The sequence below is a fragment of the Silene latifolia genome, chromosome 11 (genome assembly GCF_048544455.1).
Source record: "Silene latifolia isolate original U9 population chromosome 11, ASM4854445v1, whole genome shotgun sequence".
NCBI lineage: Eukaryota > Viridiplantae > Streptophyta > Magnoliopsida > Caryophyllales > Caryophyllaceae > Silene > Silene latifolia.
In genome coordinates, this window is record NC_133536.1 from 159,064,793 (window position 1) to 159,085,545 (window position 20,753).

Genomic DNA, 20,753 nt, shown 5'->3' on the forward strand with positions numbered 1-20,753 from the left:
TGGTCTTGCAGTGGTAGTTTTCTTCATTATGAAAGGACTTTGTTGGAATGCAAGAGGTTTAAATAACCTTATTGCTCCTACGATTGCGAAGACTAGAGCGATTCTTTCCAGTACTTATTTTGATTTTTTGTTTTTAGCTGAAACAAAGTGTAATGTAGAATTAGTTGATCCTATTTTTCGTTCTTTTGGGTTCTCTCGGAGTTTTGGTGTAGATGCTCATGAAACCAAAGGAGGCCTCTAGTTTGGTTTTAGATCTGATGCTCAGTTTGAGTGTATTTTTACTTGTCAAAACTTCATTATCATCAAAGTCATGCAATGCAAAGATAGCTTTTGGTTCTTGTATGTGTCTTATTTATGGTGAACCAGTAACTCATAAACGAGAAATTGTCTGGAATAATCTCAGTCAATGGATCCGCTCTTTTGAATACCCTTTCCTTCTTATAGGGGATTTTAACCAAGTTGACTGTCAAGAGGATAAATGGGGAGGTAGTAAAGGTAGGATCCCAGGAGATTCATGTTTTAATAAATGGAAGGCTGAACATTTTTTGATGGATATTCCGTATAAGGGGCCAAGATTTACATGGTGTAACAAGAGGGAAGATCACAGTATAGTGTTGGAACGGCTTGATAAGGGCTACAGATCGTGGGATTGGAATGATATTTTTCCGAATTCTGGTATTACTCACCTTTCTATTCAAGTTTCGGATCATGCGCATATTATCTTTGAAACAGATTTACTTGTAATGGTAGAAGACCTTATAGAATTGAGGCCTGGAACCTGGATTAGGAGGAGTGTATTTGTTTGGTACATAACGAATGGCCTGTCTCTGTCCCAGGCTCTATTACGGTCAGAATGATACGGAAATTATCTAGGGCTAGAAATTTTATGCGTATTTCGTCTATTTCTAAAAGAAAAGAATGGAATAAGAATTGGAGTGATTTTGATGACACTTTGGAAAAAGGTTTGCATGAAATCGAGATAATGGCTGTTACTCGGACTTACACTACTGCGTATGCTAGTCAAGTGGAGTATGCTAAGGTTTCAGCTAAATATTGGAAACAGCGTGCCAAGATTAAATGGAATATAGAGGGAGATACATGCTCCAAATACTTCTTTAATTGTGTTAAGGGTAGAGCCGGTAGGAATTATATTGTTGGGATTAAAATGGATAATGGGGAGTGGAATTTTGACTCCGAGGACATTATGAGATTATTTGTCCATTACTACTCTGGTCTTTTTAAGGAAGGAGTGAATGAAGTCTCATTTGATGAGTACTTCCCTACTATTAAGAATTTATTCACTGTCAATAAAGGGTTTCTTTCTCCGGATGACAGTGACGTTCTTGGCATCCATTTCACTCCTAAGGAGGTTCGCACGGCAGTTTGTCATCTCGGCCCTTTAAAATCTCCAGGACCTGATGGTATTCCTGCTATTTTATTCCATAAATGTTGGCACTTCATCAAGCATGATGTTATTGGAATTGCCTTGGCTATCCTGAATGGTAATAGTTCACCAGAATTCCTGAATAAGACTTTCTTAGTTCTTATTCCTAAATCTAGTGCCCCTGAAACGGTTGATCAATTCCGTCCTATTAGCTTGTGTAATGTTATAATGAAAAGTATTACAAGGTGTATCACTAATCGATTGAAAAAGTTCATGGGAAAACTAGTGGGCGATTTCCAAAATGTTTTTGTTCCCGGGAGGAATATTGGTAATAATATATTAATGAGTAATGAAATTTTACAAAAAAATTCATCATCCAAAAATGGTATGATGGGTAGAATAGCATTTAAGGCGGACATGAGCAAAGCGTAGGACCGGTTAGACTGGAATTTTATTAAAGGTACGCTGGTTTTGATGGGATTCCTCTGCAACTTCATTCAGCTGATTATGAAGTGTATCACGACGGTGTCTTATGAAATATTGGTTAATGGTGTTTTCTCAAGGCATATCCACCCAAGTTGCGGTCTTCGTCAGGGTGATCCACTTTCTCCATATATCTTTTTTCTGTGCACTGAAATTCTCTCTTTAAACATTCCGCGTATGGAGAAGGATGGGCTTATACAAGGAATTAAGATTAGCATGAAGAGTATCCTTATCTCTCATATGCTCTTTGCTGATGATTCTATGTTTTTTTATTGAAGGTAATTCTAAGAGTTGCGTTAACCTGGACAAAGTTATTAAGGATTACTGTCATGCATCGGGTCAGGTTATTAATGATAATAAATCCTCTATGACTCTTAGCTCGTGCTCTAGTCTTTCCTTTGCTCGAAAATGTTTGGAAACCTTCAATATACCGTGTGGCACCAATAGGGGTTCCTAGTTTCCTACTTGGGTATTCCTACTGATGTAGGTCTCTCAGGGTGTAATAAAAGTAAAAGAGAAATTTTTGAGTTTACCATTGACAAGGTTAGGAAGCGGTTATCCTCATGGAATTGTGTTCTCCTATTGTCAGCTGGTAGATTGGCTTTGATTTCTTATGTCTTGTGTTCCCTTTCTGTTCACTTTCTATTGGTATTTAAAATACCGATAAGTGTGACAAAAAGATTAGATGTTATCTTGTCACATTTCTGGTGGGTAGGTCACAAAAAATCTCCTTCTATTAGTTGGTGTGGTAGGCTTTTCCTAAGCCAACCTAAAGGGAATGGTGGTCTGGGTATTAGACGTATGAAAGAGTTCAACCAAGCTCTCTTAGCAAAGATTGGTTGGAGAATGATCACCCATCTAGATTCTATTCTTAGTAAGTCAATTGGTGCTAAATATGGCCTAAGGTGGCAAGATGGCGAGCTGCTTTTTAATGATGGCAAGAGTAATTCTTCGTGAGGATGGAAAGGTATTGTTTGGGGTCTTCTACTCATTAAACCTCTTTTAGCTTGGAACATCTCTCCACTTTGTGACCTTAGTGTTTGGAATACTAAATGGGTCAATGGAAGGGTGCCAAAACCACTATGTTTAGAGCTTCTTATCAATCCCCCTAATTTGAGTAATTTGAAGATCAAAAATCTTATTAGCAACAATAGCTCTTGGGACCGTAGATTCGTGTCTATGTTTTTTGATGAAACCTCTGTGAGAGACATTCTTGCTATTCCGATTCGATGCTCTGAAGGTAGTGATAAATTCTTTTGGCCGGCTTCGTCGTCCGGAAATTACTCAGTTAATATTGGTTATCACATTGCACTAAAAAATTCATGGAATACTTCAGCTACCCCGAAGGACCGTTCAAGAGTTCCTACTGCGTGTATGGGTGTCTTTCAGAAAATCCTTTGGAACCTACCTGGGCCCAAAAGCTGGATCATTCTTATTTGGAAACTTCTCACTGAATCGTTGCTCTGTAGGGAAGGTTTCTTAAAGAGAGGTTTTGATGGCCCCTTTACTTGCGTGCTTTGTGATTCACCAGAAACTGAAACGCCGACTCATCTTTTCCGTGATTGCTTATTTGCTAGTAGAGTTTGGGCTGGAAGTGTGCTGGGAATTCGGGCTCAATCAGGGAATAATTTGAATCTCCAGTCTTGGGTTTGCAATTGGCTTTCTGTTCTAATTAAGGCTGATAATAAACAAGAGGCTTATCTTTCCTTTTTGTGTACTATTTGGACTATCTGGGTGGTAAGGTGCAGAAAGGTATTTGATAATTCTGAATGTTCCCCTATTGGGGCTTTCTTACTATACTGGGATTATCTTAATTTGGCTCTTTTGGCCGAGGATAGGAAATCAGGGTCCATAACTTTCCAAACACCTTTGGAGGAAGACTTGACTAACCTTAGGAATGGAGTTCTCTTTCCTTTGATTCAGGGTTCTCTGAACTACTCTTAGTCTCTTATTTATGTGGATGCTGCGTGGTCCAAAGAGGTTGCTGCTGGTTTGGGTGGGTGTATCATGTGTGATAATGAGGTTGTGTCTGAATTATGTACCAAAGGAAGTGCTGAGAATGCTGAGCAAGCGGAAGCTTTGGCAATTAGGGAGGCCTTGAACTGGGCGCTCTCTCGCAATATCCTTCATGTTACCATTTTCTCTGATTGTCTACAAGTTCTTGCTCATATCCTGAAGTATTCTCAACTCAAACATTGGACTAGGAATACGGTTGAAGACATCACTGAATTAGCGGCAAACTTTCATTGTGTTTCTTTTGCTTATGTTCCTAAAATTTGTAATAAGGCCGCTCATAGGTTAGCTAAGCGTGCTATTAAATTGTAGAACCCATTAACCCGGTTGTCCAAAAAAAAAAAAAAAAAAATAGAAAATCAATTGTTCAAAGCGTGTTACATGTTACATTAATACTATAAACAATGTAATTTTCATATAATCTAACCTATGACCCCTAAACTGACCAAACTAAACTATCATGTGAATCATATAATTCAAATAGTAATCCAAACTTTATCAATCAGAACCGCTTACATCTCACCTATTACAATTCATAAAATCACCATACAAGAAAGGGCAATATATCAAAGACAGGCATAAGTTCTTAGCACCGTCAATAGTCACTTTGTAACTCGAGTCTATACCACGAGGTAGGGAAGGTAATCGAACCGGTATCTTGGCTCAGCGGTTAATATTAATAAAACATGGCCAAGAGACAACACAACCATAGCCTAAAATCTGCGCAGACCTAGACATGCGGATACACACCACCGCACCCAAGACCCACAACTTTTTTTAAAACAAAGTGAAGTGAGTACCCTAAGGAGTCCACCAAAGGGTTGGCTAGTACTTAAGCTGACCACTTACTATCAAAATAAGTAACTGAGGTCATGCCCCAACTTGGATAAACATCCACTAGTCAGGAACACAAAGGCTATCAAGCAGTGAACATATACTCGTCAAAGACTATAAAGACCTATCTGTGATGAAGGCCGAAATACTCACCTAGGACCTAGTCCCAGCTAGTCCCAGCTTGAATACTTTAGCCCACACCACCCAAGACTCACCACACAAGTCAAGTAAGACACCCACTTAACCTTAAGAGGGCAAAAAGACCAACTACCAACATAAATTCTAACCTTCTATCATGTGAAAGGCTATATAAATGTCTATTCAGCAGATAAACCAACATTTCCTCAATAAGTATCCGATGCTGATTACCAATTCTAACAAAAGATTAACAATATTAAAGGCTTTAGGGGAAATCTAGGGCCATTACTACAAAATAAGAAGCTATTTAAATTCAACTAACTAAATAAGAAGCTATATAAATTCAACTAACTACACATGTGAAATAGAGATATAATAAATGGCCTAAAGCAAGAAAAAGGCCGATTATCTAATTCATTCAACCGAATTTTTACCCGCAACCCCAGCCCTGCGGCAGTGCGGTCAAATTGCGGCTGACCAATCACTCAATTAACTGACATCGCATCAGTCAAAGGGACTAAGGCTCAGTTTTCGGCACAATCAACAAAACATTACATTTATCGCTATAAAATTCATTTTGTAAACTATCCTAACATGTGATAGTTATCAATATAACATAATTTTTCTACCATTAACATAACTTTTAGTTACTATTATGATTCACTTCACAAGTTTAACCATGTGTACTTATTCTAATTACATCCTTAATGAACCTAAAATGACGGACAAAACATGGAAAACCGCGAAACAAGCAACGGGCCGACCCGGGCCAGCCGTGGGCTAGCCGTGGGCCTCGCCCACGGGCTGCCGCGGCCTGCTGCCCGTCCCCCTAACACCCTCTTTTTTTACCGTTTTTCTTCATTTTAACTCGTTTTAAGCATTATCTAACCGTTCCCATATCATTTCCATACTATTATGATAATTTAATCTAACAATTGACATGCATGCAACCATGTTAAACATGTGAAAATTTCAACACAAACAAAAATCATAAAACATACAAAAACAACACAACTTGTGACGATAATTCGTCGAGTAACTCGAAATATGTTACCTTAAGCTAAAAAAAAAGAGCAATTAGCACCTCAAAATCGAAACCTTAACAACAACTAGCCGCTATCCTCTACAATATACGAGTCCCCGAACTCGTCCTCCAATTCTTCACCTAAATAAACAATTAAAACACAAAGATAAGTATATAAACCGAAATTTCCGAAAATTGGTCTTAAAACAACTTAATGAAAACTGAAATTAGAACATTCTAAGTTGTAGATCTCGGCGAGGGGATTCCGGAAAGGTAAATTTCGTGAAAATCCGATAAGAAACGAAGGAATTATGGCCAAAACAGCTTGAAATGTATATGAAATGTGTTTTGGGAAATGTTAGGATGTTGAAGATGATGATGAACAAGAAATCAGAAAAAAAAAAAAAGAAAGGTAAGGGGAAGGGGGGTGCCGTGTAAGGGAGAAAGGAAAGAAGGAAAGGAGGTGCGGGATTTTTAGTCGGGATTTTTACGAGTCGGTTTTGACTCGTTTCAATAATAATTAAATCCGTGAGTCAAACGCAAATTCCGTCAAGACCAAAGTTTTTAAACACAAGATTACAAGAAAATTGAGTAGTCATACGACCCATTTCCAATTTCGTTTACCCAACGTTCAAAAGAATTGTCATTCCCCCCCCGATACGCCCTTATTTCAAATAAAAAGTTTTACACGGTTCAAACTATTTTTAAACATTTCGAAACTATCAAAATAAATACTTTTCTTCAAAATATAATAAAATTATATTTCTTTGAATTATTTTTACTTTAATTACTTTAAATATCAAATTTTATTTGATTAATAAATTATTTTCGAAATATATTAACGGTCCGAAATTACGGGGCGTTACAATCACCCCTCCTTTTAAAAAGTTTCGCCCTCGAAACTTAGAAGGAGAAATTATAGCAATAAGAAAATATAGGTATCTTTTCAATGAAACGATGATACTCTTGTTGATCAGACAAGAACATCCATATTCATATCAAGATATAAAAATATTTCTACACCAATAAATGAGAAAACCCATTATTGGGACGTCACCAACAACGAGATTTAACATTCACTAATGTTAAACCATTGAAAATCATAAAAGCATTTTCAAACTTTTAGTTTAAAATTCTATAGTAAGAATACTATCTTTACTAATTATGATTATACAAGGCTTAGTAACTCGGAAAAAGAGTAAGAAAAGGAATACCTTACGAAAATAATTCAGGATATCTAGCTAACATAGAAGTTTCAGTCTCCCAAGTCTCTTCTTCGACATTTCCACAACGCCAAAGAACTCGGACTAGAGGTACAACTTTGCTTCTAAGTTGCTTATCGGCTTTTTCAAGAATCCGAATTGGCCTTTCTTCCACCACCAAGTTAGGCTCCAATTCAAGAATCTCTTCTTGGATGATATGGCTAGGGTCACTAATGTACTTCCTCAACTAAGGAACATGGAAGACATTGTGAACCTTGCCCAGATTTGGGGGCAATTCTAAACGGTAAGCAGCTGGACCAATCTTTTCAATCACCTGAAAAGGTCCAATATATTTAGGGCTCAGCTTCCCTTTAACACCAAACCGTTTCACCCCTTTCATAGGTGACACTTTAAGGAATACTTGATCATCAACCTCAAAGGAAAGTGGTCGACGACGGACATCAGCATAAGACTTTTGACGGTCCTGAGCGGCTTTCATCCGCTCCCGAATGATTTTAACTTGTTCAATGGACTCGGTCACCAAATCAGGTCCTAACATTGGAACATTTTGGGTTTGATCCCAACAGACAGGAGTACGGCATTTTCTACCATACGAGCTTCATATGGTGCCATTTTAATGGAGGCTTGATAGCTTGTTGTTGTAAGAGAATTCAACCGAGGGTAAACATTTCTCCCAAGAAGTTTGGAAATCTAAAGCACGGGCACGAAGAAGATCCTCTAAGGTTTGAATTGTTCTCTCGGTTTGACCATCGGTGGCGCGTGAAAAGCAAAGTGCTCATCAATAGTTTACTACCCAAGGCCTCCTGTAATGCAGTCCAGAAACGAGAACAAAATCGAGGATCTCGATCTGAAACTATATCTTTAGGAACCCCATGATAGCGTACTACTTCATCCACATAGACACGAGCTAGAACTTCTAAACTCCAGGTCTCTTTGATGGGAATAAACCGAGCACATTTAGTCAATCGGTCCACAACCACCCAAATAGCATTCTTCCCAGTGGAAGTCCTGGGTAAAGCCATTACAAAATCCATGGATATAGACTCCCATTTCCAAAGAGGAACATCCAAGGGTTGAAGTAAACCCCCGGGCTTTTGATGTTCTATCTTTACTTTCTGGCAGGTGAGGCATTTACTGACATACTCCATAACTTCAATTTTCATCCTAGGCCACCAGAATTGCAATCTCAAATCTTTATACATCTTGGTACCTCCCGGATGAATGGAGTAAGGAGAAAGGTGTGCTTCATCAAGAACTCTTTTTCTCAAATCAGCTGCACTCAGAACATAGATTCTACCGTGATAACGGAGATACCCATCATCATCAATCTTACAATCCTTAGCTTGTCCAAGTTGAATTTTAGCTCGAATGGATATGAAAGTAGGATCATTAGGAAGGCAAGTACGGATCTCACGGTGGAAGTCGAGTTCACCGACATGGCATCAAGATGATGAGAGCCCCTTTTTACAAGGCTTACTCCCAATTTTTGAAGTTCTAAAGCAAGTTCAGGAGGTAAGTCCCGAAAAGAGTTCAAAGAATGACAGGATTTTCTGCTAAGAGCATCAGCCACCACATTAGCTTTTCCTTCATGATAAATTAGATCGGCATCATAGTCATTCACCAATTCTAACCATCTTCTTTGTCTCATGTTCAGCTCTTTTTGGGTAAAGAGATATTTCAGGCTCTTGTGATCGGTGTAGATGTTGCAACGGACTCCAATGAGGTAGTGTCTCCAAATCTTCAAAGCATGTACTACCGCAGCTAATTCAAGATCATGAGTCGGGTAGTTAACTTCATGAACTCTAAGTCATCGAGAGGCATAAGCAATGACTTTCCTCTTTTGCATCAAGACACAACCTATACCATGCTTAGAAGCATCACAAAGATACATCAAAGTCCACTCTTCTTCGTAAGGTCAACACCGGAGCGGTAGTCAACCTCTTTTTCAATTCCTGGAAGGCATTTTCACATTCTTCAGACCACACAAATTTAGACTCTTTCTTCAACAGCTGAGTCATCGGCCTAGCAATCTTTGAAAAATCCTTCACAAATCGTCGATAGTAACCCGCCAAGCCAAGAAAACTACGGATTTCAGAAACATTGGTTGGACTTTTCCAATCAACAACGGCTTCAATTTTGGCAGGATCTACCATAACGCCCTCTTTTGAAATGACATGCCCAAGGAAGGTCACTTTAGGTAACCAGAACTCACATTTAGAGAATTTAGCATACCATTTTTCACGGCGCAAAATCTCTAAAATAACACGAAGGTGTTGGACATGTTCTTTTTCAGATTTAGAATAGATCAAGATGTCATCAATGAACACCACAACGCACTTGTCAAGGTGTTCTCTCAAAGTACGGTTCATCCGATCCATGAATACAAATGAGCATTGGTCAAACCGAATGGCATCACCGTAAACTCGAAATGACCATATCTCGTCTCGAAAGCGCTTTTTAGGAATGTCAACTTCTGACCGAATTTGATGATAGCCCGAACGAAGATCAATTTTAGAAAAAGTAGAAGCACCACGGAGTTGATCAAAAAGATCATCAATTCTAGGAAGAGGATATTTATTCTTGATAGTAACTCGGTTAAGCTCACGATAATCTATGCATAATCGCATAGATCCATCCTTCTTTCTTACAAAGAGGACAGGAGCACCCCAAGGTGAAAAGCTAGGTTGAATAAAACCTTTGGCAATCAAATCATCCAAATGAGTCTTGACTCTTTCATTTCGAGACGGTGCCGACCTATAAGGAGCTTTAGCAATAGGGTCGGTACCAGGAATAAGATCAATAGCAAATTCAACTTCCCTTTCAGAGGAATTCCCGGTAGCTCATCGGGAAAAACATCGGAAATTCACATACTCTTTGGAATGTTCTCTTTAAGAGGCGAGAGGAAGAATCGAAAGAAGTCACCATACACAAGAAAGCTTGATGACCCTTTTTCATTGCATTGATAAACTTCATAGCAGAAATTAGTTTAGTACCGGTTTGTCTTTTAACCATTTGATAAGACACACGGTGACCTGAAGGGCTTGTAAGAATTATTTTCTGGTCTCGACATTCAAATCGAGCATGATAAGTATGTAACGAATCCATGCCCAAAATGACATCAAATTCTTCAAGTGGAAATTGGAAAAGATTTGCTGGAAATATAGATCCCATAATAGAAATAGGAACTTCCGGATAAATTTTAGAACAGGAAAAGATATCCCCAGAGGGTAAAGATATAAATGTACTCTCTTCTTGTGATGATTCAAGTGATAATTTATTGGAGAGTTTTATTGAAATAAAAGATAAAGAGGCACCCGTATCAAATAGTACCAAACAAGGAGCATCAAAAACAGAAAATGTACCGGTAATGATATCAGGATGTGCCTCAGCTTCAGCTCGGCTCATAACAAAGATACGGCCCTTCGGCCTCACTGGTCTCACTGGCCTCACTGGGGCAACAAGAGTAGCAGGAGCCGTCACATTCCTCTCCGGGCAAACATTAGCCTTGTGACCCGGTTTGTTACAAGAAAAGCATATGATAGGGTCAATGAAGCATTTACCAGGGTGTGCTGGTTTCTTGCAGTTATAGCACAGTCGGTCTCTAGTACCTTTATTATCATTAACAGCTGAAGATTGACCACCCCGGTTAGCTTGCACATTAGAAACAAATCTCCTCTTGTTTGAGTCAGAGGGAGAAGAGATGAACCTAGGTGAAGGAGTAAAGGGCCTAGAAGAGGGATATAAAGGCCTCTTGCCAAGACTAGAACTAGTTGCACGAGCTTCATTTTCAATGTCTTTCAATGAATTCTCGGCCCATAAAGCATCATTATAAATTGAAACAAAGCTAGTGGAATCCCGTCGGACCATACTTTTAATCTTAGGAGAGAGCTTTTCAAGATAAAAGAAGGCTTTTTCGTTGTCATCCTTCACCAATCGAGTTGCATAATGAGCCAACTCATTGAATTTATCGGTGAAGGCCTGAACTGGAAGGCTTCCTTGCTTCAACTCCATGAATCCCTTCAACTTCTGCTGTTTCAGCTCTTGCGGATAGAAACGGGCCTCCACTAACTCCTTGAAACGTACCCAGTCAAATCCTGGTTCAAATTAAACGGTAGGCCCAGTCATGGACCACCACCGGTCTGCTTCTCGTACTAGGAAATGAGAGGCTAGCTTCACTTTATGTTCCTCCTTGACATCATACAACGTGAAGCTTTTCTCCAACTCCCGAAACCACCCTGTAAGAGCAGCTGGATCAATCTCTCCACCATAAGTGGGAGTGTTGATTCGGGTCAACTGATTAGCCACCCAAGTATAGGTGCCAGGAGTACCCTAAGCAGGCGGAGGAGGAGGAGGAGCTTGTTGATTTTGTTGATTTTGGAGAATTTGAGTAAGAACTAATAAGATAGCATCATCAATGTCTCTTCTTGGCGGAGCCATCTTAAAAAGAAGAAAATTAATTAGTACCTAACAATTAGCAATTACAAACAGACTACCACATAAATCCTAATTCTACCCATCCTACCCTTCTCTCAAGTTTATTATTTAAAGGTCAAGTGATTTTTAAGTGGGGTGCACAAACGTGCGTCGGGAGCAATAGGCTCTGATACCAACTGTGACACCCTTAAAAATTTAGCGTTATCTAATTACTTAAATGCGTAAATTCTACGGAAAAACTGGTAGGATATGTTTGTAAATGGTTCAACTAGTCAAAAACCTGCAATTTCAAAAAAATTTCTTCCTAAACCATTCACAACCAATCCAACTTAAGAAGAGTGTCAACAACCCTGCAAAGCTGATAAACTAATTTACATACATAACTTAAGACGCGGAAATATAAGGATACAAACCAAAATGGAAAAGGGAGACATATGTCCCTTCAAATTATATACAAACCAAAAGTATAAAAGGTTTACTAATAGAATAGCCAAAACTAGGTCCAAGGTTCCTTGCTCACTAGCTCGTCTGTGACCCCAACTAAGCATCAACGACCTGTCAATCGCATTTTATACAAACACGAAAGCCACAATTCAGTGGGGAGTAACTTCGAGTCCTCCCAGCCACGAATCGTCAAAATTAATGTAACATGTAATGTAACATGTAAACAATACTATAAACAATGTAATTTTCATATAATCTAACCTATGACCCCTAAACTGACCAAACTAAACTATCATGTGAATCATATAATTCAAATAGTAATCCAAACTTTATCAATCAGAACCGGCTTACATCTCACCTATTACAGTTCATAAAATCACCATACAAGAAAGGGCAATATATCAAAGACAGGCATAAGTTCTTAGCACCGTCAATAGTCACTTTGTAACTCGAGTCTATACCACGAGGTAGGGAAGGTAATCGAACCGGTATCTTGGCTCAGCGGTTAATATTAATAAAACATGGCCAAGAGACAACACAACCCTAGCCTAAAATCTGCAAGCAGACCCTAGACATGCGGATACACACCACCGCACCCAAGACCCACAACTTTTTTTAAAACAAAGTGAAGTGAGTACCCTAAGGAGTCCACCAAAGGGTTGGCTAGTACTTAAGGTGACCACTTACTATCAAAATAAGTAACGAGGTCATGCCCCAACTTGGATAAACATCCACTAGTCAGGAACACAAAGGCTATCAAGCGGTGAACATATACTCGTCAAAGACTATAAAGACCTATCTCTGATGAAGGCCGAAATACTCACCTAGGACCTAGTCCCAGCTAGTCCCGCTTGAATACTTTAGCCCACACCACCCAAGACTCACCACACAAGTCAAGTAAGACACCCACTTAACCTTAAGAGGGCAAAAAGACCAACTACCAACATAAATTCTAACCTTCTATCATGTGAAAGGCTATATAAATGTCTATTCAAAGATAAACCAACAGTTCCTCAATAAGTATCCGAATGCTTGATTACCAATTCTAACAAAAGATTAACAATATTAAAGGCTTTAGGGGAAATCTAGGGCCATTACTACAAAATAAGAAGCTATTTAAATTCAACTAACTAAATAAGAAGCTATATAAATTCAACTAACTACACATGTGAAATAGAGATATAATAAATGGCCTAAAGCAAGAAAAAGGCCGATTATCTAATTCATTCAACCGAATTTTTACCCGCAACCCCACCTGCGACAGTGCGGTCAAATTGCGGTGACCAATCACTCAATTAATCGACATCGCATCGATCAAAGGGACTAAGACTCGGTTTTAAAGACAATCAACAAAACATTACATTTATCGCTATAAAATTCATTTTGTAAACTATCCTAACATGTGATAGTTATCAATATAACATAATTTTTCTACCATTAACATAACTTTTAGTTACTATTATGATTCACTTCACAAGTTTAACCATGTGTACTTATTCTAATTACATCCTTAATGAACCTAAAATGACGGACAAAACATGGAAAACCGCGAAACAAGCAACGGGCCGACCGGCCAGCCGTGGTGGGCTAGCCGTGGGCTCGCTTGCGGCTCTTCGCTGGCCTCTTGCTACCTGTCCCCCTAACACCCTCTTTTTTTTTTTTTACCGTTTTTCTTCATTTTAACTCGTTTTAAGCATTATCTAACCGTTCCCATATCATTTCCATACTATTATGATAATTTAATTTAACAATTGACATGCATGCAACCATGTTAAACATGTGAAAATTTCAACACAAACAAAAATCATAAAACATACAAAAACAACACAACTTGTGACGATAATTCATCGAGTAACTCGAAATATGTTACCTTAAGCTAAAAAAAGAGCAATTAGCACCTCAAAATCGAAACCCTAACAACAACTAGCCGCTATCCTCTACAATATACGAGTCCCCGAACTCGTCCTCCAATTCTTCACCTAAATAAACAATTAAAACACAAAGATAAGTATATAAACCGAAATTTCCGAAAATTGGTCTTAAAACAACTTAATGAAAACTGAAATTAGAACATACTAAGTTGTAGATCTCGGCGAGGGATTCCTAAAGGTAAATTTCGTGAAAATCCGATAAGAAACGAAGGAATTATGGCCAAAACAGCTTGAAATGTATATGAAATGTGTTTTGGGAAATGTTAGGATGTTGAAGATGATGATGAACAAGAAATCAGAAAAAAAAAAAAGAAAGGTAAGGGGAAGGGGGGTGCCGTGTAAGGGAGAAAGGAAAGAAGGAAAGGAGGTGCGGGATTTTTAGTCGGGATTTTTACGAGTCGGTTTTGACTCGTTTCAATAATAATTAAATCCAGTGAGTCAAACGCAAATTCAAAATCAAGACCAAAGTTTTTAAACACAAGATTACAAGAAAATTGAGTAGTCATACGACCCATTTCCAATTTCGTTTACCCAACGTTCAAAAGAATTGTCATTTCCCCCCCCCCCCCCCCCGATACGCCCTTATTTCGAAATAAAAAGTTTTACACGGTTCAAACTATTTTTAAACATTTCGAAACTATCAAAATAAATACTTTTCTTCAAAATATAATAAAATTATATTTCTTTGAATTATTTTTACTTTAATTACTTTAAATATCAAATTTTATTTGATTAATAAATTATTTTCGAAATATATTAACGGTCTGAAATTACGGGGCGTTACAGACTTACAGTATAAACCAAACTTTTTCCAACATGTTTAAATTCATACTCTTTTCCTCACTCCAACTGTACGTGTATACATTTACTTTGTGCACGAAATTTTGGATAGAGTAAATTAGTGAGTTAATCAAGATATGATGTCTTTTAAGCATTGAACTTTTTCATAAACCCCTCTTGCATGCCCAACCTAAAAGTCCCTTTATCATTCAAATAAGTGAGGTATGTTGGTCCTTTAACAAGAATGAAATTGAATGAAAAAGACAAAATGAAAAATACCCATACATAGGATTGATTGAAAATGAGAAAGTATGCTCGAAAATTAGATCTAGACAATTAAATAGGTAATGGACCTCCATTTTCTTTTAAAAAATGAAAAAGATCCTTACTCGCTAGCATATTAACGTGCTTATTACTTGCGGGGATATAATGTGTGACCAGAATATTCGAACTTTTAATGATTTTCATTATGATCTACAAGACATACTGCATTTCTTTAGTGATTAGTCACACTCACATTTTCTTTAATGCCTTGTGATTCCAATAGATAATGAAGGAACAAGCATACGATGCCGTGCTTCTATATTCTAATGCAATATCCACGTTTTCAGAATTTTAGCCAAATCTACTTGTTATTTGTCTTTGTGATTCTGGAATGCTTTTTTTATCGGATTTATTTATCCTTAAATGCATATGTGAAAAAATACAACCCTTTTAAATGTGAACAAAATTGCTAAGAAATGGTAAGAAGCTCAACTACACATCACCATATTCCGTAAAAATGTTACGAAACACTTTATAGAAACATCACACAAATTAGTAAAAATAAAAAAGAAATATCACGCAAAATAAAAAGATATAATAAATGGCAAGAATAATAATATTGTGAGTGAATTCAGTCAAATTTATGTCTAAGTACACGAAATCCCCCACTCAGGTAAAATCTTAACTACATTCATTAATTTATTTTAAGAAAAAAACACCCCATAATTGAAACTATTAACACCCTATACAATTAAGAGAAATTGAGAATGTACATAGACACCCCATTGTCTAATTTCTTCATCCATAACCCATGATAAAAATAAAGAAACATACAACTTAGAATTATTTACCTAGACTAGATTTTATTACATCCAAATAAAACCTCCTCTTTACCATATTCCACCATATCTTTGAACGTTCTTAATTATTATTGCTCGAAATTTTTTTAACATGTGAAAAAGTCGAAATTACCCTTTGATTTGGTTTGGTAAAGATTTGGCAACATTATAAATACACACCACCATTGCTCCCACATATTGCATCTTCCATCAAAACATCGTGTCATTTCACATATTGTATAAAAGAGGAAGAAAGAGGGGTAATACTCAAACAGGGCTTCCGCTTCCGCCATTGACGAGAAGCTCGAACAAGGAGAGAGAGATAAATAGAGAAAACTAATATACTTTCTCTCTCCTTTAATCTCGCCTTTGACGCTACTGCCGCATCCTCACCCACACCCCATTTCATTTAATCAGGTACTAATTGTTTCATTGTTTTATCGACAGTTTTAATATGCATTTTGTTCATCGTCTTTTTATTTATATTCGTATCATCATCAATTTGATTTTTCATCTTAATGACAACTTATTGTATAACATATTATACTCAGTGTGAGGCGGTCTTATACAAAAATATTGTAAAAAGGATCCTAGTAACAACTACCTTTTGGCTTTTATAGGCTCATTTTCATGTTAGTGAGGTCTGTTTTAGATAATAGTTGTATAAAACCGCCTTACAAGAGAATTGGTTAAAGGTGTGGTTCAGGTCAGTAGTTTGCTTTTTGCTTTGGACTTTGGGGTCGCGTTACCAAATGTAGTTATATCTGTTAGTTGAGATACTCCCTCCGTCTCAATCATTTGTTTACCTTTAATTAAAATACCCCTTTACAAATTAATAAAAAAAGGTAAACAAATGATTGAGACGGAAGGAGTATTTGTATTATGTTGAGTCGAGAGTTAAGGGATAGAAATAGGGAGTAGAGACTATTTAGAGGCTCATTGACACCAAATCATTGTTCGGGTTTGTCCCAATTCAGTGTCACTTATGTCGATTACTTTAGTCTCTATCAGACTCAGAACCTTTTTTTTTGGGTTCGATATGGATTTGGGATCAACTAGTATGAACTGTCGTCTGCTCGTATGCTTTTGTCATTGTCATATTATTATATTAACGTAGGGGATATATTAATATAATTAAATTTCCTTATTTATGCATCGTAAAATTGTTCGGTGATAAGAATATGTGGTGGCATTGTGAATGTGATAAGCTTCTGAGTACTGATTCCATTAATTTGTTGGCAAAGATGTGTTCAAGGTTTAAACAAATGGTGGGATGTAGGGGTTGACAAGTAACGGATTGAATGGAAATGTGGACTCACGTTGTTCTGCAATTTGCTGAATTACAATAAGGAATATGCCAAATTTTCATTTTTCTAACACACTAGGGACTAGAAAAGGGAATAAGTAGGGTCCATTAATGGCTGTATGTGTAGCTGAATGCAGGCCACTAACTTTGGTAGTCTTTGATATGAATTTGAACTCGAGAGTCGAGACTTTATGTCATGACTCATGAGTCATCCCTTAAGGTGGTGGCATTGAGATACAAAATAATTTTGGGATCAACTGACATGCAAGCCATACAAATTTCTTGACCCTGTGAATTCTAAACTGGCAAAAGTTCAGGTGACTGCTTCTTTAGTCTCCGGTACTTGATCTGTCATTACAAAGAATATTATGGCAATGTAGCATGTCCCCGGATAATACTGTCATTACTGAATTAATTTAATAGTATGGCTTCCGTACAATTGAGTTGTTTGGTTACACACTTTGTGTCCCATTTGACCCTTCAGTTCCACGTTTGGTCATTTTGAAAATGTCTTTTTGACATAACAAAAAACATCCTTTTCACGTTCATCTGTGGTTCTGTATATATGTGCCAACTGCACATGTTTGGAGCTTACATTGTTCTGAAAATCCTCATTCACGATCAAATTCACCTCCATTCGTCCATCCCCTTAAGAAATGGAATAGGAAGTTAGAAACGTACATTTATCCTGCCCAAGTAGTTTTACTAATCTTATTGCATTTCATCTCTTGTTATTTGCCAGACCTTCAATCATGGTGTTTTGGGTTTTCGGCTATGGTTCTTTGGTGTGGAACCCTGGGTTTCAATATGATGAGAAAGTAATCGGATATGTCAAGGACTATCGAAGGGTCTTTGATCTTGGTAAGATTGTTGCCCCTTCTTATCTTGAATTTATTCATTTGCAGTATCACATATTTTTCTGAACATACTTACACGATCTACATGTGTTTGTCAGCTTGCATTGACCACAGGGGTACACCTGAACACCCGGCCAGAACTTGTACTTTGGAATATACTGAAGGATCTATATGTGTAAGTTCAGTCTGGGGCTATTGTGTTTCATCATTTCTGACACACTCTATGGCTTGATTCAGGCAGCTAAAACACAAAATAAAAATGCATGGGTTTTGAGATTACGCATTCTCGAGTCAGTCACCCTTGAGAAAATGGTGGCTAACTTGACGTATGTGGTTTGTATGCTATCAGCCTAATCACAATTCACAAACATTTAGTGCTTTGCCCAATCAATAGCAAAGGCAATAGTTACAAATTCACTTTGTTATTGAAAAAAATATTTGCTAGAACAGGGTTAATCTAGTGTTTCTGCCCATTATTTTTAATTTTTAAACATTTCTTGGTACCACAGTGGGGTGCGGCATATTGTGTAAGCGGAGGTCCTGAAGTAGAAGCAGCAGCCATGCAGTATTTGGAGCGTCGGGAGTGTGAGTATGACCACAAGATAACTGTTGATTTCTACAAGGTGAGGAAAATAAGAATGCCATTTTGAATTATCGGCTTGCAATATGCTCGTACTCAGATCCTGAATGTTATTTTCTTTGTGAGAATTCAGGAAGGGGAAGAACTCGAGCCCTTAATCACAGGTGTCATAGTGTAAGTTATCGACATCTTCTAATTGATTAACCTCCATCTTAATTTAGACAAACAAGATCGACTCTGATACAAATATCTTACATTATGCAGTTTCATGTCTACACCCGATATAGTATCGAACAAATATTATCTGGGTCCTGCCCCAATAGATGAAATGGCCTGTCAAATTGCAACTGCTTTCGGGCCTTGTGGGAACAACAGAGACTATCTTTTCTTACTTGAGAAAGCTATACGTGATATAAGTAAGTGTATCGTGATGATTTCATTTCATCTAGGTAGTTTTTTTTAGTGCTTATAACCTACTACTTTCACAGAGATTGTTTGCCTAGAATAGTAAGGGTAAAGAACCCAGTGGAACAATCCAAAAAGGAAGTGCAAAAAGTCCCAACAGAATAGAGAGAACATATATAAGTTGTAGAACAGTATTTAGTATATAAAGAGAGACAAAAAAAATATTTGTCATTGTCGCCCTTGGATAAAATGGAAGTGCCAATATTCCTAGAGGAATAATGGGAGTGAATATATCAGCTATATAGGAACATATTTGAAGTATTTAATGTCTGCCAGAGTTTGTATCTTTGTTGTTTTCACACCCGCTGCTTTGGTAATTGGTATGCATGTATTCTATGACCAAGGCCTGGTTTTAACAAGTGTTTTCGACAGATCATGAAGATGATTATGTGATCGAGCTAGCCAATGAGGTGAGGAAAGTACTTGAGGTGGCTAAGGAGATAGCCGAGGAGAAGATGCTTGTTACCGGACCGCATATCATGGTTAGCTTCAAGGACCATATTCCGTCCCTTCAACTTCGGCCTCTACAAGAAGCTGTTGCAACAGACTCTTGAAAAACACGTAATTTAACTTCTTATGACGGACGTATTGTTACCTTTAACACAAAGGGAGAAGTAGATTAGTATGTTGAAGTAGGAAGCCACGGAGAAGAAATTATGTATTGACTAGGAAGTCGGATCATTATATTGAATCATCTCACTATGACTTCTCTGCTTTTGTAATCGTAATAATGTTTACTACGTTTCGTTTCAAGAGCTTCACACTTCTCTTGTACGGAGTACGTCGTAATAAACTGATTTCTGGTCTCATTACTTTGCGTATGTACGTATATACTTGACTATAAGTCTATAACTAAACTACTAAAGCAGACACAACCGCACAAAGCAGGTAACATTCCATTTTATTTCAACTCGTAACCCAACACGACCTGATAATCAGTGATCCGAACCCGAACGAGACGCAACCCGATGACAACTTGACCTGATATTGACCCAATTATATTGATGACCCCACAATTATTAAGCTTTAATATTGATCAAAATGAAAATGATTTAGTGCTTAGATTAATAAATTTGACTTAATAATGAGGTAACTAACCAAATAGTGGTTCAAACTAAATTTTAAAAATTGAAATAATGCGATAAAGCAACAGGAGTCGATAACGACATGAGCCAAACCCGACCCGACACGATACATCATTTGACCCAAAATGACTTAGGCCGAACTCGAGTCGACCTGAAATGGTAGACTGACCAAATCTGATCCGAACCCGATATAACCCGACCCGACTCAACCCGACCTAATTGCCACCTACCGCATAGTGATAAAGTTGGACAAGATACCGAAATTTGACCGCAAAAAAAGTGGTTCTTGTTAAAGCGATTAGCAGCTTAACTCGATCTCAAAACAATCTGCATCGAAAAGTACGATGCTCTCTGCGGGACTTGCCTCTATGTCGGATGCATCCCTTCCAAGGTTGTTTATCGAAATTTTTTAGTTTCATTTTAATTGTTTGTTGTTGAACAATTTCGATTATTTTTTTCATTTTAATTGTTGTTTGCGTGACTCTAGTTGTTGATGTTTTGATTGGAAATTATTGAATGGTGGACTGTGTTGTTTGTTAGCTGGTCAAAACAATTAGGGGGTGTTTGGTTCACGCGTAGGTATGGGTTTGGAATTGGGAATCATACCTGGGTGATATCGGGTTGGAACTTGATACCTCATACCTTGTGTTTGGTTCAATTTTGGGGGTA

The 20,753-nt window shown here is 37.7% G+C and overlaps 2 protein-coding genes across 3 annotated transcripts; both read left to right on the forward strand.

Moving 5' to 3' along the window:
• The first annotated feature begins 218 nt into the window (after positions 1-218).
• LOC141614226 (uncharacterized) lies at positions 219-3,811 on the forward strand. Its single transcript, XM_074432985.1, has 6 exons — positions 219-675; positions 837-1,712; positions 2,146-2,210; positions 2,315-2,459; positions 2,583-2,810; positions 2,874-3,811. Exons 1-6 carry the CDS (start codon positions 219-221, stop codon positions 3,809-3,811), a joined length of 2,709 nt encoding a protein of 902 aa, XP_074289086.1.
• Positions 3,812-15,801: 11,990 nt separating this feature from the next.
• On the forward strand, positions 15,802-19,808 carry LOC141612018 (gamma-glutamylcyclotransferase 2-1-like). Of its 2 annotated transcripts, none has more exons than XM_074430717.1 (7): positions 15,802-16,208; positions 17,840-17,958; positions 18,053-18,129; positions 18,464-18,577; positions 18,668-18,708; positions 18,799-18,950; positions 19,372-19,808. In XM_074430717.1, the coding sequence occupies exons 2-7, from the start codon at positions 17,850-17,852 to the stop codon at positions 19,551-19,553; spliced, it is 675 nt and encodes a 224-aa protein (XP_074286818.1). In that variant the 5' UTR covers positions 15,802-16,208; positions 17,840-17,849; the 3' UTR covers positions 19,554-19,808. The 2 variants fall into 2 exon arrangements, with proteins under 2 accessions (XP_074286818.1, XP_074286819.1); XM_074430718.1 differs by lacking the exon at positions 15,802-16,208 and adding an exon at positions 17,396-17,414.
• Positions 19,809-20,753: the final 945 nt, after the last annotated feature.